Source organism: Manacus candei, unplaced genomic scaffold (assembly GCF_025592945.1).
Source record: "Manacus candei isolate 608988 ecotype Guabito, Panama unplaced genomic scaffold, ASM2559294v1 h1tg000056l, whole genome shotgun sequence".
Taxonomy (NCBI): domain Eukaryota; kingdom Metazoa; phylum Chordata; class Aves; order Passeriformes; family Pipridae; genus Manacus; species Manacus candei.
The window spans coordinates 6,880,095-6,897,402 of record NW_026138104.1 but is presented as its reverse complement, the minus strand read 5'-3'; the positions used below and the strand labels follow the sequence as shown (position 1 = coordinate 6,897,402).

General features: G+C 37.2%; 1 protein-coding gene across 4 annotated transcripts in view; it reads right to left on the bottom strand.

Moving 5' to 3' along the window:
* The window catches only part of ARMC3 (armadillo repeat containing 3), a 61,104-nt gene that overhangs the window by 9,638 nt on the left and 34,158 nt on the right, over positions 1–17,308 (bottom strand). For all 4 annotated transcript variants that reach the window (XM_051802375.1, XM_051802373.1, XM_051802374.1 and 1 more), the window contains 5 exons: positions 8,332–8,581; positions 7,054–7,190; positions 3,446–3,614; positions 2,473–2,573; positions 1,519–1,587 (listed from right to left, as the gene is read on the bottom strand). In XM_051802375.1, the coding sequence (XP_051658335.1) occupies positions 1,519–1,587; positions 2,473–2,573; positions 3,446–3,614; positions 7,054–7,190; positions 8,332–8,581 (726 nt within the window). The remainder of the gene's footprint in view (positions 1–1,518; positions 1,588–2,472; positions 2,574–3,445; positions 3,615–7,053; positions 7,191–8,331; positions 8,582–17,308) is intronic.

Genomic DNA, 17,308 nt, shown 5'->3' with positions numbered 1-17,308 from the left:
CCAGAAAACTCCTGCTTTTCCTCCACTGGAAATACCATTGAACTGTTAAGACCACAAAGCAGGTTTCAGATTTCTCTCAACTTTCTTACTGCAGATTTCATCTCTCAAGCACAGGTTCATACATACCCAGAAATATATAAACAGCATAAGAAATCAGCCATTATCTCAGTCAATAAAATGCCTGTACAGACAGTAGTGTATTATAGTTAATGGATGAGCTCCAAGCTAAATATTGGAAACACAGTACTTCAGCTCCTACAGCAGATGCACCATTTCTCCTTTTGTTCAACCCTGCAGCACTTAGTAGTTTATAATGTCCACCACTGACTAGAACTCACAGCCCTGAGCCATTACCAAGGCTCCCTATACCATAAAGAAAGGAAAAATAGGAAGTCAGGAATGGGACTCACAGAAACCAGCATAATAAATGGTCGGCTCACAAAGTTAGCTAACAGAAAAGCCAAGGAGAGTTGTAGGTTATCTCACATTCCTGTCAAGGACTAGAGACCATCCCATTAATGGCAAGGAGGCTCTAACTGGACTGGGTTTGGAATTCTGGACATTCCCCTGGAATTGAGCATGTACACTTGGCTTCTCCAAAAGGCACTGTTGTGGTCATGACTGTGCTGCTGTTTTACAGGCAGGACAGTTGGGAGACCATGGCTCAGTTTTCTTCCACAGGAACAAACTACAGGTTAAGTATTTTATACTAGACAAGGACTAGAAATTTAGTCTTGGCTCTCTGAGGTAAGTACCCCAACAGCTGAAGCAGAAAGCCCTGTTCATTACACCCCATTGTCAGTGATCAGCTACAACAAACCAGAAGGAGACTGCTAAACCCCAAATATCTTGTGGTCAGCTGTCTGCTGAGGGACAGGCTCAAATCCTCTTTCTGTAAAAGAAGGAAATTAATTTTTCACTACAAGGGTAGAGGTTCCAGCCTATTTGGTATGAACAGACAGACTGCAGCACTGTACCTTGTGTATCATATGGATCAGGACAAGCCCTGCAAGAGCAAAGCATTTCTAGGCTAGTTGTCATCAAAATCAGGACAGCTCTGAGCACACCCTTCTAGTTCTGAGCACACACAGCTTCTAGTCATCTATGGAATTTCACTGGAAGAAATTTAATCTACAAATAAGGATGCATGTAGACAGTGTAGGAACATTTCATGGGTCTAAGTCCTAAATTGAGAAAGAACTTCTACCCTAATTTCCCTGTGTCTTGGTTGTCAAGTTGCAAAATAATAGCATTTCCCTGCCTCCCAGGGATAATGAGAGGAAAAAAGTAAATAAATATGAGCTGTTCAAATACAGCATGGGGGGGGAGGGAGGACAAATAACCACTAAGATAGACAAAAGAATGTTACTGCAAATAGGAGGTGAAAGCAGGACTCCAAAAACATACTTAACATTGTATTTAAGTGTTCAGAAACTGTCACTATTTTCAGTCAGAATTCTATTTTTAATGTTAGAGCAATAACAGAACATTGACAACCAGTAAATCTGAAAACCCTACCTTGCTTTTTCTTTACTACCTATTTTTGAAATAGGAGGTGGTGAATCTTGTGCCTTCTCTACTGCAAGACTGAAACAGAACAAAATTATTTTTGCACATTATTTGCATGTGAAGCTATGAAAATGGAGTTCTGATTTTAAATATATTGTGGAATGTAAGTGGAAGAAATAACCACTAATAAACCAGATATTGATTCAGGGATCAAAAATGAAGTATGGAATACCAAATTATGGACACAAAAGTAACTGGGGAGTAAGACTGCTGCCGAAGTGCAAGAGCAAGAAGCTGTATCAAAGCCAAAGAAAGAAAACCTGATAGTTAAAGACAACTCTAGGGATCAACAAAGAGCATGGAAGTATAATTTGTCATAGATATTCCCAGACATCTTTATGGTGTCATATACAAGCTTAAAAGGGAAGCTAATGATACTGTAAACCAAATATGTGATGTGTTGACAGAGAAGAAGGTTTTGGACTTGCAAAATATTGGTAGAGCAATCTTTGATCTGTGATACTGTTTACAGGAAATGGCTCCCAGTTAAACAAGCCCAATACCAACTTCCTGCATTCAAATCTAAGAAGATTTGTTAGGCTGGCTTCAACTTAAACGGAGAAGAAACAGACACAGGTTCTTTATCAAGCCTGAGGTCTTCATACTTGGCTTTGTCCTGCCTCTTGGGATGATGTGCTTAAACTTCCATGCATTTGTCTATCTCTCGAAACAGAGAAAAAAGTTATTTTCCAAATTCTTATTTTATAAAATACGACTCTTTTGCCTTCTAGGACATAAAGCACTGTACTGGCATTAAAATAGATGTGCCTGTATATGTGTGTGTATATATGCGTGCATGTATATATCTATCTATCTATAAAATTAAGTTTATACTGGAAACAGGGAAAATTATTAAAAAGATGAGCTATTGCAATAAATGGTAGTAGATCTAACATGACTCACTCTTCTTGGGGTTTAGCATTAATGAAGATTATTGCCCGACGGTCAGTAAGCTCTTGCATGCTTAGTTCTTCCAAAGATAAAAATTTTGCTCCGGGTTTTATCTACAAGAAAATTAGCATAAAATATAAGGTGTTCTGTTCAGTTAAAGATGCAGACAAAAAATGTATTTAAAAGAGTAATTTAAAATTCCTAATCTTAAACCAAAGACTCTGCAAGAACTTACAAAGCTATTAAAAATATGTGAATTTTTTTCTTCTTAATTTGCATTTTCTTCATCAATTTTCCTTAGAAAATGTTGTTTATAAATAATTTAACCTGCAGTTATTGTCATTAAGGCATTCCAAACAGTTCCAGAATAAGTAAATGTTCCTGCCTCTGAAGGCTTTACAATACAGGATGGAATTTTCAAAGCAACCAAGTGCTTTAGGAGCAGGTATTTCACTGATTGTCAGTAAGACTGGTATTTCTAATTCATTTGGGTATTTTAAGAAGTCTTTCTCTGATTTAACCTGAACAAGTGATACTGGAGTCAGTCTTTATATTACAAACACTTCTTTGTGAGAGAAAGGGTCATGACTCAGGTGAAAATAAGAACTCTCTACTTCTTTATGTAAAAATAAACAAACAAAAAGTCCATAGGTCATTCAGTGTCGAGTTAGTATTAAGTACACTGCAGGGAAAAAGATCAGAAGACCTAAAGTTTAAGAAAGGATCTGGAAAGGAACTGGGTCTGCACAGCTCATATAGGATTGGGAAGAAAATCACAACTAAGGGGTAGCATGAAGATGGTGAGATTTCATCCATGAAGAAAGATAATCAAAAGAGATCTGTGTAACAGCTGTGAAACTTCAGGACATGAAAACAGAGTATTTTCTGTAGCCAGATTCTGGTTTTTTTTGCTACAGTACTCTTTCTAAATTAACAGGAAAATTTTACTCTTTCTAAATAAGAGTAGCTATTTAGAATAGCTTACCTGACCACAGTCATAGAATCCATTAGTAATGATATTACTTGATGATAAATATCCCAGCCGGCTGTACTTTTGGGAAAGATTGTTATCAAGTAGCTTTTCCAGAGCAGCTTCACTAAACTTATTTTTACGCTTTATTGACAGATTAATTTCTTCTAGGATGTCTAAAGCGCTGATAGATAAAATACAAAAGCAAATAAGCACTGGTAAATAAAACACAGTGGCTAATTCATTGTTAAATACTTATTAACTGTTATTATACAGTTTAGAGTTAGTTTTCAGCATTACCAAGGCCAAGACAAATTCAATTCCAAGTGCCAGCCCTGTGCCCTCTGGGCCAGCAAGGTTGTGCTGCACAGAATTTCTTCTCAAGGGGAGAAAAACGCCTTGCAATGCTCAAAAGCAAAAGCAATTTCTTTAGGTAGTTAAATGCTACATAAAGAAACGTGGACACGATGCCACAGCCTTTTATCAGAAGGATGTTTGGCACCACAGAGGACTTGAGGGAGAAAAAAGATGTAAAAGGAACAATGTTCAGAGCTGACCATATGACACAGTTCAGGCAAGCTCGCTCTCTCTCTCTTTTTCTCTCTCTCTCTCTCCAGCTGCAATGCAATTTTCATATTCCAGTTGTGCATTATGTGATGTGTGAATCCTTCTGGCCTAGGACTGTTACTGTGCTTGGGGAAGGCACAGTTGGCAGATATTTGCTAAACACGAGTGAGCAGAGAAACACAAGCAGTTGTCTCAGCACCACCAGAATGGCAGGATTTTTGCAGCATGGAGACAGAAACAAATAGCAATGTGAGGACATGGGAGGACAGGAGTTAATTTCTTAAGCTGTTTCTGGTGCAGAAACCCACATACTGATAACTTCTGACCTGAAAAACTTGGGGAAAGCTCACTAAGAAGATAAAGGAGAACATAGCATACTGCAGTTTTAGAACTGTTTGCAAATGAAAAAAAAAAAAAAAAACAGGAAAAATGATGATATATTTGCGTGTAAATATTCAAATTTATGTGTGTGATTTTATGCACACATGCAGATATTCTTCACATCTCAAGGAATAAATTTTATATATACACACACACATATTATAGATACATATATAATGATCTCCATGTTTAGGCTGCCCATTTCTCTCTGTGAGCTACACAGGGAGCCTCAGCTGCAGACATTTACAAGGTAGACTTCGAAGGTCCGTCAGATGAATTCCAGAGAACAAGTTTTTCAGGCAAGGCAAATGACAGCCTTCTCTTATAGAAGCGAGCAATGGGAGAAGATAGTGGAAGAGCAGTTCAGTCTATTTGTCTACAGCATATTGCAGATAAGCAGCAAATAATACAAGGAAGAATTTTAAAGGGGAAAATGAATAAAGAAAGGCTAATGTGTTCAACAGTGTCTAAACCAGATGACATTACAGGCACAATGGCATATTACCCTCATTTAGAGGAGAGACAAACTAAAACTGGACAAATACAGTTGCACCAAAAATTCTGTGAAGAGCCAAAACCCAAAAAAAAAAAAAAAAATTCAAACAGAAATGGAAACACTACCAACAGAATAGAAAAAGTAAGGGACAAACCCAAAAGATGCACAGGCAAAGTGAGACACAACTGTTCAGGGACTGAGACAAATGTTTCACATGCTATGAGTCAGAGAGGAAAACGTAGGCCTATTACTCAATGTGGGAAGAAAACTCATAACAGATGGCACAGAAAATACTGAAGTGTCTGATGATGCCTTTTTTGCTTCAGTTTTCATAAAAAGGTTTCAGGCTGATGCCTGGCAGTCATATTAACAAGGAGGTAGGAACAGCAGTCTTAACATGTCTAGAGTAAGTTTGAGGAGACAAAGTTAGCAGTCCCTGAGGACACCTACATCATACCACTCTACGAATTTGCAAAAGCGACATTGTAACTATTTATAATTGTATTTGAAAATTCTAGATGCATGGAGAGTGGAGAAGGGCAAAGATACTACCTAGATTTGAAAAACTAAGAACAAGGAAATTATAATAAATATCATGCTGCCAAATTTCAGTGTCCAAAGAAAACTATATCAAATTATTAAACAATCAGTTTGCAAGCAATAAGAGGTGAGAAATAGCCAGTGTGTATTTGTCAAGAATAAGTCACGTAAAGTGAATGTAATCCTTGCTGTGATAGGGTGACTTGATGTATAGCTAGAAAAAGTAGATGTGAGATATGAGTTGACTTTGAGATATGTTTTGATTTTAATAAGTCTTTTCACATATTCCTACTTGAATACTCGTGATCAAATCAAGGAAATATGATCTATATAAAAAAAAACATGAAGTAGTGCCTGACTAGTTGAAAAACTATGCTTAATATATTATTATCAATAATATCCTGTCAAACTGGAAGGACACATTACAATTAGAGTCCTACTTTGATACTGTAACAAAGAAGGGATTAAACAAGAACAGTGCCATATGCAAGATAAAGAAAATAATTACTGAGCTTTATTTGATGGTCGTATGACCCCATCTGACGTACCTCATCCAGGGTGGGAGATGACACTTCAAAATGGTATAAATAAAGAAGAAAAATTCAGAGATGTGTGACAAAATAATACAAGATTTCAAAATAAAATTAGTTTAACATTTTTATTTTGTCATGAAAAAGAAACTGAGAGAAGAACATGGAAAATGAGAAAATTCAGTAAGTTAAATTGCTATAAAAATGGTTATTCGATCCCATTGCAAGTAAGAGAACATGTAGTTGGATTGACTTGCTATAAGGGATATTTAAAACTCAGAAACCCCTTCTAATTGTAAGGATACTCCAGCACTGGAACAGGTTACCTCAGAAAGTTGTGAAACCCCATCAGAATCAGTATTTACACCAAACAAGCCAAAACACATCAGTGTACCTTACTCAGTCTTACAGCAGATAGATGGATAACATCACCTTTGAGGTCCCATCGTGATCTAAACTTTTGAGAGTCTCACTGTAGAATTCCCTTATAGAGGGATTTTAAGTATCCGTGCAGTTATCAGAGAAGTGCCCAGCAGAGGGAGCAGGGCAATTACATATATTTTAATTTAACAGTAACTAAAAGTCACCCTGTCTGAGGAGTCCTGTGTCATAATTCTTATAACCTAAACTAGCTTTTGTAATTCAGATATTAATATATGGAACTGGGAGCTTCTAAGAAGGAATAAAATAGAGTCACTTTTACATGACACTTCAGCACACCTGCAGTTAACCAGAGATTGTAAATCAAATCTAGCCTGTGCATAATAAGTACAATTTACTGTATATTAAACTTAGTCTGAAACCTTTATTTCAGTTTGAAATGTATGGGGCACTGTAGTTCCTAATTTTGACTAATATAAGCAATCTTCAATCTAAAGCCTAATTCAGTCACAGAAACAATAAATGCTTTATAATTCCAGGAAGTTCTCTCTACAGGCTTATATTTTGTCTGAAAACCTCTGTTCCTAAAAATCAATACCATTTCATCTGTAACATCTGTGGTGCAAAAGTAGTTTCTGCTTACCAAAAAGCTTTGTTATTCTGCTAAAAATACGTAAAGATTGACTTAAATTGAGTTTTCACATCAAAAATGTCCTATTTCCACTCACCCTAGCCTGCATAGTTCAACAGCGGTTGGTTCATCACTTGCACAGACCGTAACAGCCCAACAGGCATTTCTTCGGACTTCTTCATTCTTAGAATGCAGCAGTTCAACGAGTGGTCCCAGTCCACCTGCATTTCTTAACTATGAAAAAGTGAAGACATTGCCACTTACTTCTTTCATCTATCCGAGCAAGAACAGCCTGTGAAATTCGCCTTCCAAAACATTCAAGCCTCGTAGACAACCTGTGCTGGGCTGGTAGAAAGGTCATTTGTGGGTAATCTGTGTTCCCGTGAGCTCTGCACAGGCTGGAGCTGAAGTGAGCTTCAGAGTAGTACAACACAGACATCCCTTCTGGCTCTACCTTACTCTTCAGTTATTAGGCTGCGGTGTGGAACCTGAAGAGACTATGCAACCCAAAACTGCCACAGAGAGTTACACAGCTTTTTCTGTGTTCTGCTGCCTCCCAGCAACTAATTTACATCACAATACATTTGAATCTGTATTGCATGTGTGACAGTCTTATTAACATCCTATTCTCTTGTGTGCTACAGTATCTTTCCTATACATGCTGGAGGAAATATTGCTCATTTGGATTTTTGAAGAGAAAGACATTTTAAGGACACTGAAAGAGGTAGATTAATTATCTGTGCCCCTTATTCATGTCCTAATTAACAAACTTGACCCATGAGAAAACCCCATCTTATGATTTATGAGTGCACATAGCATCATTCTTATTTATAAAAATACTATGACCAATTCATAAACAGCAAAGAGTTCAACTTGCTGGATGTCACTGATCAAGGGATTAATTATATTTTGAGTTTTGTCTGAATTACATTTAGTCCGTGCACATCCAATATTTCATTAAGCAAGGTCAGACATTGCCATTCAGGCCTTGAAAGTGGGCAACAGAACACTGAGGGAGAGTAAAGAGGACTGAACTTCTCATGTTCAAAGTTCAGCTGAAAGAAACCTTTAATGCTCCTTAACATGGGGATCAAGATACAGCCCTGATTAAAGCTCATGGAAGCCAATGAAAAGCTGCAAAGCATTAATTTGGGGCAAGCAAACACAGTAGTGAAAATACAAATTAAAGAAAGCCCTTTCCAAAATCTCATGAAAAACTGAGCTAAACTCAGTAGAACAAGCCTATGACAAAGATAAAAAAATCTAGAAAGCTCAAAACTTCTAGAACAGACACAAAAGATTCCAGGTTAATTTAACTCCGACCTCAGAATCTAGAAATGTTATCAATAATCACAACCTCAAAGAGTAGTTTTACCTCAGTTCTTGCAACAGCATCACAACCAAATGCAGCCACAGCGAACGCTGCCTTGCTCTGCACTTGGCTGTTGGTGGAGTGCAGTGGTTCCACAAGGGCACTCATGATGCCGTGGCTCTGGATGCTGACACGGGATGACTCTTGCATTGCCAGATTTGTCAGCGCTGTAACAGCACTGGCAATGGTTCCATCTCTCTGAGCACTCAAGGTATTCACTAATGGCTCAATTCCTTCAGCCTCAGCAACAGCACTAGCAAAATAAAGGAGGGGGAAAATATTTGTTATTTTAGGACCATCTTTCCTTCTTAGTGTGCTGTATTTACCAATTAAATTAGTATTATGTTTCAAGATTTAATTATGTATATATATGTGCGTGTGTGTGATTTATATATGACTCATGGTGTGAAGTTCAAGAGACACAACCTAAGCAGACAAACCAAGTCACAAACTTCTGGATTCTTTAAGTTACTACAGGATTCTTTCTGAGGTGTTGAACAAGTCAGTTAAATCCTGCATCTTCTTAAAGATGTGGGATTTTTGTATTTTAGTTCCAGGCAAATGTTTCTGCAGACATTTATCACTTCTTGCCATAAACATTCTAGCACTACTTCTAATGAGGATTATAGTGCATGGAATGTCACATTTTTCTTTGTTCTGTCTCTGTAAATTTTTATTATCAGGTACCTAGGTAATATAAACATAGTCGACCAAGTTTCTGTCCTTCTTAGTGCAGTTCAGTGCAATGTAGGAATTACTGAGCTGGCTTTATACAGCAGGATAATAGCAGAGTCATCAGAACAGAGCTCAGGGCTGGCTATGACTGTGATTCCACATTAACTAGTCTATCAACAGCAGATCCAGTTTAAATGTTCCCTCTGTTCCCATGCATCCATGGTTGAAGGGTGCTGCCTCTCAGCAGAGCTGAGACGAACGCTTGTGTGGCCAAGTTCTAAGCTAGGCATGCAAAACTAACCATTTCCAAATAAAACTGGTGAGTTTGTTGGGATTTTTTTTCTAAGGATCATTTCACAGATTTAGGTTAGAAAACATCCAAGGGAAAAAAAACATAGCTGAAGAAGCACTACTAAGGAAATAGCAACTTTGGGCACGACACAGAAGAAGGTGCAGGGAGCTGCACTATTAGAGGATATATAATTTTACTTTGGGCTCATCTGTTAAACAAAAGTTGGCAATGGGAACGTGCAGATGGCAATTTGAATTTTCCCTGCAACTGCTTTTTATACCCTCTTTTAGTACATTTTACCTACATCAAAAACATAAAAAGCTCTTCAACGGAGGAGTGTACACTTCTTATAAATTTTGCTACATTTCTGTGAACACATTAAATAAAAAGAGAAATCTGCATGTAAACATCTTTTATTGTAACAGCCTCTTACCAAAATCTGACTAACCTTTTGATAAGTTTCACAGTTACAAAATAAACACAAGCTTAGAAGTATCACATATAAAAGAAACCATTATACTATCAAAGACTGCTGGGGCATTGATGAAAACTAAAAACCATCAGGAATGCTGATAGACACACTCCTATGCAAACAGGACAGAAAGCAGAATACATGCCAGCCTGTGCTATGTAATCCCATTACATGGGCAACATAATGTAGATCTTACTGTGAACTCATGTTAGTGCAAATATTTCCAGATTGTCACAGAGGGGGATGCAGGTGCTCCTGAGCATACCTGGAATGAATCAGCAGAGGCTAATGGGGTTTGTCACTCTGATCTCTGCCTCAGGTACAAGGCCATGGCAGCTCACAAATAGTGCTGGTGCATGGATCTAAGGAAGGCTGGCAGGCAGTAATTCCCACTTTGGAAAACAAGGGAAAAGGCAGCAATCCAGGGACTGAAGGTGAGCGGGCTTATTAGCTTGGGTGTGCGTTAAGATATAGGGTTAGTTTGGTGTTGGCTAATGAATCCGTCTGGAGCACCAGTAACTTTAATGCAAGCACTTCAGTCTCTGTTCAGAAGTGAGCCCCATGTTTTCAGATGTCCCACACTGTCTTCAAGTAGCTGGATTTCCTTTACCTTCCTTCCTTGACCAGATGAAGAAGATGTAAAAATGTTTTGTTTGGTGGGTTGCTTTTTTGTTGTTGATTCGGTTTGGGTTTTTTACTTAGGTAAGGCCACTGTATTTCTAGGTTCTTTGGTTAATACTGACTGTCTTCTCTTTGCCATGAAATTTTATCCAAATTTCCAGCTTCAGGACTTTTGTAGCTCTATCCAGGCTGCTGTATATGAAAAAATCCTGGACATGTTGATTGCACATGTAAGAATCAGCTATCCACCACATGTATCAGGGGTTTGCTGGAAAACATCACATTCACAGCACATGTAACAATGTCACAATGTACCAGCTGGCAAAGTATGGGAGAGACTCACATACATGCACATGGCCATACGCAGTAAGGCATGTCCATAAAGTATCAGATTTACAGCATTACACAGTACATACACACATATCTTATGCAGGAAGGAAAAACCCCAAAAACCAAAACCAAACAGTTTCTCCTTTACGACGGATACAAAGAAATTCCAGGATTTATGGGACAGATTAACTACTCATGAAATGCATCACTGCATCTCACAGGTGTAGTATATCCAATACTTCTGCAGTAAGTACAGGACTTACTATTCCAATACTGCACCCAAGAATACATGTATTCTCCCACAGGAAATCCTAGTAAACATATCGTCCCTCACAGACTGGTTACAGAATGATACACAGCACTGAATGACGTAGCCAATCACATTATAAGCAGATTTACTATAATTTCCATAAAGCCAGCAAGTACACAAGCACTTAACAAAAGAGCAAGGTGACAGCTCCTCGTGTGTTCAGAGCTGACCTCAGCGAGGTACAGAGCACACCCAATTTTCTCAAGTGCCACTCAACTTCAAAAAGGTTGAGAACCACTGATTTAGAAGATCATACATATTTATTTCAGATCTGTGTTCTGCACAGACTCATTCTGAATCACAGTTTCAGGAGTATAGTTTAATCAAGTAGAACGACTGATCACAAGGCAAAAAGATTTTGTTAGAAGTGACGACAGCAGGGAACAGGAGCTGAAGGTAACCAGTACCTTTGAGAATATGTTTTTAAGAGGCCATGAACATCTGATGCCATGCTTTGTTCTGATAACAGGGACACATACAGAAGAGATTCTGAGGGAAGAAGGAAGAATGGAGAATCCACAGTTCAACTCAATCCTACTCCACAGCCCTCCGGAGAACACAGAAATAGCACTGTCACCCTGGACCACGGAGCCTGACCTCAAAAGGGAGCTGAAAGAATGAACATGCTTAAGTTCTTAAGGTGCTGAAATAATACAACATTAAGATCTAAGTATGGAGGTCCTTGTTCCTTTCCATCCTGGGCAGAGGCATGGACTGTGTAATTCTTTTATTATAAGGCAACAAAAGTTGGAGAAAGTTTTTACCAGCACTGTCTTTGCTTAACACAGAGCAGCCATAGCCTCTCTCCCTGCCTCCAGAACACTCTCCCTCAGACACATCCTACTGAGACAGTGCACTTTATCAGTGTTCCCACTACAGAACTACATCCTCAAGGAAGAATTGTGCCTTGGTTTAGCTGGAAAAAAGTGTTCACTTTTTGATGTGGAAAAGGAGTAAATTATATAAATCCACAGGATTTTTTCCCCTTCATCTTGTGTAAATATTCAAAATACATTAACTTTCCTAAATACGGAGAAAAAAGGTTAGGTTAAAGGAAAGAAGACGATGACGAGGGGAAAAAAAAAAGATGTTGAATTTGCAACATCATCGTTTTTTGTTCAAAAGTGGAAGCTGTCTATCTGAAATACAAACAAGAAGAAAAAACAGACAAGATAGGTGTAGGAGTTGCAGAGCTTAAATTACATTTAAAATAATTCAAATGTTATGAATTATAAGCCCATATTATGATCATTAGGATGCCTAACTTAACAGGCATTTACTTTAACCCTAAGGATCTTAACCAGGCTCTTTAGTGAAACAGTAAAATTCTGATTACAATTGGATTCCAATTACTGTATTCAGGAATAGGTAAAATCTTTTTCCCAAGTGTCATTGGAAAGACAAATATTAAAAGGTCAGATAATAAATATTTAATTTATTAATTTTAAATATACATTGTAACACATTATTAACAGATATTCTCGATTTAAGACTAAAAGAATAAATGCTGAAAAGTGAAAAAACCAAACATTTTCTTTGCTGCTTTTACTGCAAAAATAAGTTAAATGTTGTCAATAAAATCATTACCAAAAGTTTCACAAAACAAACTTTTTTTTCAGCAGATACTTTGGGGATTTATACGAATGTGACTGAACTGAATATTTTGTTGCTTTAGGTGTCTGGGGTGCAACAGGAAAGTTCCGATGTTGTTAACAGTGTTGTGAAAACAATAATCAGTAAAAATTTGACCAAAACTCTGTGGGTTTATTTTATTTTTAGGACTGTAAGCATTTTAGGGCATGAACCACCTCTTTGTTGGCATCATAGTAAGCATAATAGTTCTGGTCTGTGACCAAGCCTTCTAGCCAGGGCAAGAAAAATAACGGATTATTTACTTAGTGCATAGGGAATGGTCCAGCTAGCTTTTCCTCCTGAAGAGAAGGTCTAGCCTAAGGGAGAAAGCAACTAATAGTGTTCAAAGAGCTGCCAGAAACCCTTGAGACTGCCCCCCAAACCTCCAACCTCAACGACCTCCCAGGGAGGGGAGATAGAGGGGAAGAGCAGTGATGCAGCTTGACACCACTGTTTGCTCTGCATTTTCTGAATTTACACTAGTGAGATTGACACTTCATAAAAATGATAAAGTATGTTTGGTTTTGCTTCTACCACAACTGAACATAAACTGGTTTATATTAAATTATATTTTTATTCGCTTCTATGCTGTTTACTCCCCCCTTCTGACTGAGGATTTAACATAATTTCTGCTCAGAAAAAATTCAGATTTTTCCTCCTCACAAAAGCCATTGGACTCCTTAGGGACTTCATTTTTTTCAAATGTGTTTTCAACTGCATGTTTAATTTCTGTGTAAAATTACTGTGATTGTGTGTGAGGTGCTTAGCTAGCCATTTATGGCTGTGCATATCTCATTTTCATACATAATTGCATGTAAATTATGCATAAGAATTATGCATCTAATTACATATACATTTTTTAAAATCAACTCTATCTGTTGTTAAATCGCATGACTTCTTTTTTCACACATGGCATTTTTGATCCAGCTCTCTTATGCAATTTCTGAGAAAGAATATCATAACCAGAAGTTTGATAAGAAATAGCTTCCTTTTCATCCCTTAAATGTATTAGTACTCTTCATTTGCCTTGTTATGGAAGCAGAATACACACATCCAATAAATGTCTTCTGCATTTAGCAAAAATTTCACTTTGTGATTTAATTATTTTCAAAAGCAATTGACTGTTGTATATAGTCACCTGTATTTTATTTAAAAACTAATATTACTTCCGTTTTCTTCACTATACAAGGGAAATTAATGTCAGTATGTTTATTCTGAGTAAGAGAACCTAGCACAGGAGACTCTGATCTACAATTTGAGGCCCCTTTGTGCTCCAATAAAAATACTGATGATATCAACAAACCATATTAATCTTTCATTTCAGGAACTGAACCTTCTATTTCTATTTTATAATGACAAGTAGCTTGTTAAAACATCAACAAACCCAAAACTCAATAAACCTCACAGTCTGGAAGCAATAAAACCTTAAACTGTCTGGGTTAGCAGAGACTTAATACCTGACTCTCATTTAGCAACTCACAGAGATATTCTAATGTCTGTCACTGAATTCATCTGACAAAGTTACATAGATCTCAGTTCTAAAACTGCAGTATATTTAATTTAAAATATTACAGGCACATTGGTAATGAGCTATCTGTTCATATCTGAGACTTTCAACTATAATATTATTTGCAACCTTTGTTAAGAATTTCTGACACTTCCACTATTATGTGGAAGGCTTGAGATTCAGCAATAAAAACTCTTTTTACTCCTGAAAGATCCCATGTATCTTTGGTCAGGATAAGCTAATGAAAAAGACACCATCCTCCTCTCTCTTTTTTCTGATCCAAGAAGTAGTGCATGCAAAAATGAGTAACTCAGCACAAATATTGTGAGCCTGGAGCCTACACTGTTACAGAAGCAAAATAACAGGGAATATGCAGGTGTTGCCACAGCAACCTTCATGGAGGTGCAAGGGAAGGAAAGAAAATGCCAAATCAGGGTCCTCACAACAACTCTTCTGAACACAGGGAGTGAGAATATGGTGGCTTTTCTTCATCTTTGGAAGCACCAGCTGAGGAAGGACAAAAAAGCTGTGCCAAGTCAGTCTCTACACACAGTACTTTGGACTGTGAAACCTGACATCATCTTTCACTTCTGGATAACTCTTTTCTGGATAACACTGAACTTATCTCAAATGTCAAGAGACTGTTTTGCCTTGTTAAAAGCTCAAGCTCTTACAATGATTCAGATGGGAGAAATCTATGCTTTTAGTTTTCTCTCTTAAAATTACATCTGTAAGAAAATACACATATACTACTATGTTAAGATAAAATTATTGAGGTTGCATGTCAAAATGCTAAAGTTACTTGTGAAAGCTTACTTTTACCGTCTCATGTATAAGACAGTCCAAGTAGACAACATGCCACAGTCAGTGCACAGGTTGAATTCACAGCATGGTCAGCCATAACCCTGCAATTTCCTAACAGACACTTAAAATAAACAAATTCACACCACAGTAAAGTTAAAAGATACACTTAAAAAAATTGCATTTAATTTAGAAATATACGACAAAGAAAATGCGCATGCAAAGCACCAATAAATTTTTCTGAAATTTTACTCATAAGTAAAATAACCCTTGCCACTTTAAATTCATAAAAAGTATAATTTATCTCAGTGCGTGCCACTGAACGTCACTGCAGGGATACACACTCAAGGGTAATCATTGTACTTGTGCCACTAGATGAAAGAAAGTTTTCTCTCCCGGGTTTAGAAGTCTCCATCGGGGAAGAAAAATGTTTCACCTGATCCCATAGAAATCTACCATGGGAAGTTATAGGTCCTCCAAGTGACATGGAAGTTACATATGCTCCAAGTGAAATTCCAGCCTTCCATGGCTAAGATAGTGATCATAGTGCAAGGCTTAGAAGGTAGGGGAGTACAAACAGCCCAAAAGATTTTGCTATATCAACAAGGACTTAAATTTCTACATAGTTATCATTATCCCAATTCAATTTGAAGCGTTCTGTTTTCTGTCTGAACCTATTTTGGATATACTTAGTTTCCCATCCACTTCAGGATGCAGTGACATGAGATCTGTGTTAGATAGAGATGAATGCTCTGTATTGGTCTTTGTCTTCAGTTGCCTGATAGGCAACAGCAACAAACCCCCAAAAACCCCAGGAAAATGCATAACAATTTTGGTTTTTTGTAAAAGAAGAACTGTACTGAGACCAAAACACAGTTACAGTGTCAGTGTACAGAGGGAGTTTTCCACACAGCCACACTTTCAAAAATGTAAGAGAAAAATACAACAGCTGGCTGTACAAAACATTTGTCACCTGCCAGCAGGGCATGATTCAGGGTACTGTCCATGGGTTGTGTATCAATCATCTGATGTGATGTTAAAGTCTTAAGAGGGAACACATTTCTGAATGACATCCCAGCATTAGGACTTAATTCAGTTTTTCTGTCAAGGGAAAAATTTACCATAAAACATTTTGCAGTTTTCAGTGGAAGTCAATATATAACTGAGTGTGTTGGTTTTTTGCTTTAATTTTTATTAGAAAGTATCCCCCACACTATGGATATACAGTAAGAGAAAAGAAAAAGAGGGAGCTGTTCATGGCATGAGATAACTCTTTGTATTTTACAGGCTGCAGCAGAATGGATGCTAATATAAAAAATAATAGCACAAACCACAAAACCCCAAAAATCCCTTTACCTTGCAGCACATGAGCTCAAAAATATAATTCTGACACTAGGGGTCAGTATTAAAACATATTACATCTACACAATACCGCCAGCAGCATTCTATTGTTGATTTCCTCCTTCGAAAAAAACCAACTTATGTCATAAAGAACTATAAAACCATAAAAAAGACAAATCCTATAGTAGATTACCACCTATTTATGTTATTAAATGTAGCTCTCGTGCTAGAAATTTGTGTTCCTGTTCTCATAAATTAACACATATATTCATGCAAATGTATTACCTTACGTAATATCGACGCTTCAATATTTATATGAATTAGATTCCATCTACAGTCTCGAAAGAGAAAAGCTATTATTAAGTTTTCCATTTTTTAATAGGGAAGATTACTACCTAATGGTATTACTACCTAATGGTAGTAATCACTACTTCCTAATAATAACAACATTTTGAATGTAATAACACTGGACGTTCTTTAAATTCATTCCTTGACAGCCATACCCATCTTAAAAACAGTAAAAAGTCTGTTGTGGGTACTGAAAAATCTCAGTTTAAAAAGGTGAGAGACTCTCACTACAGGTGAGCATTATCCACATGGAACAGACTGAGGATGTATTTTGAGTCATTAGATCAGTGTATGAATTTCAGTTTGGAATAGATACAACGTCCACTGAAGTCAAGGGAACAACTTGCTTTCTCCTTGCTGGGCACTGTCCATAACCAAAAAGTTTCCAACCCATCTTCCTATCCCAAGCTACTCCCAAATCTTGACATTTGAGAAAGCATACATTCAGATGCTGCACTAATGCCTAGAACTGCTTATATGGACATAATCGTGAATGTAAATAGATCCATTGATTTCTGTGAAGAATTTAAGAATTTAAAAAAACATAAAACTTGCTGATTAACTGGCTAAGCTTGCTAAATGTTGGGATGATACTTTGCTATCTTAAATCCAGATATAATACAGAAATATGTCAAATGACACTAATCATAA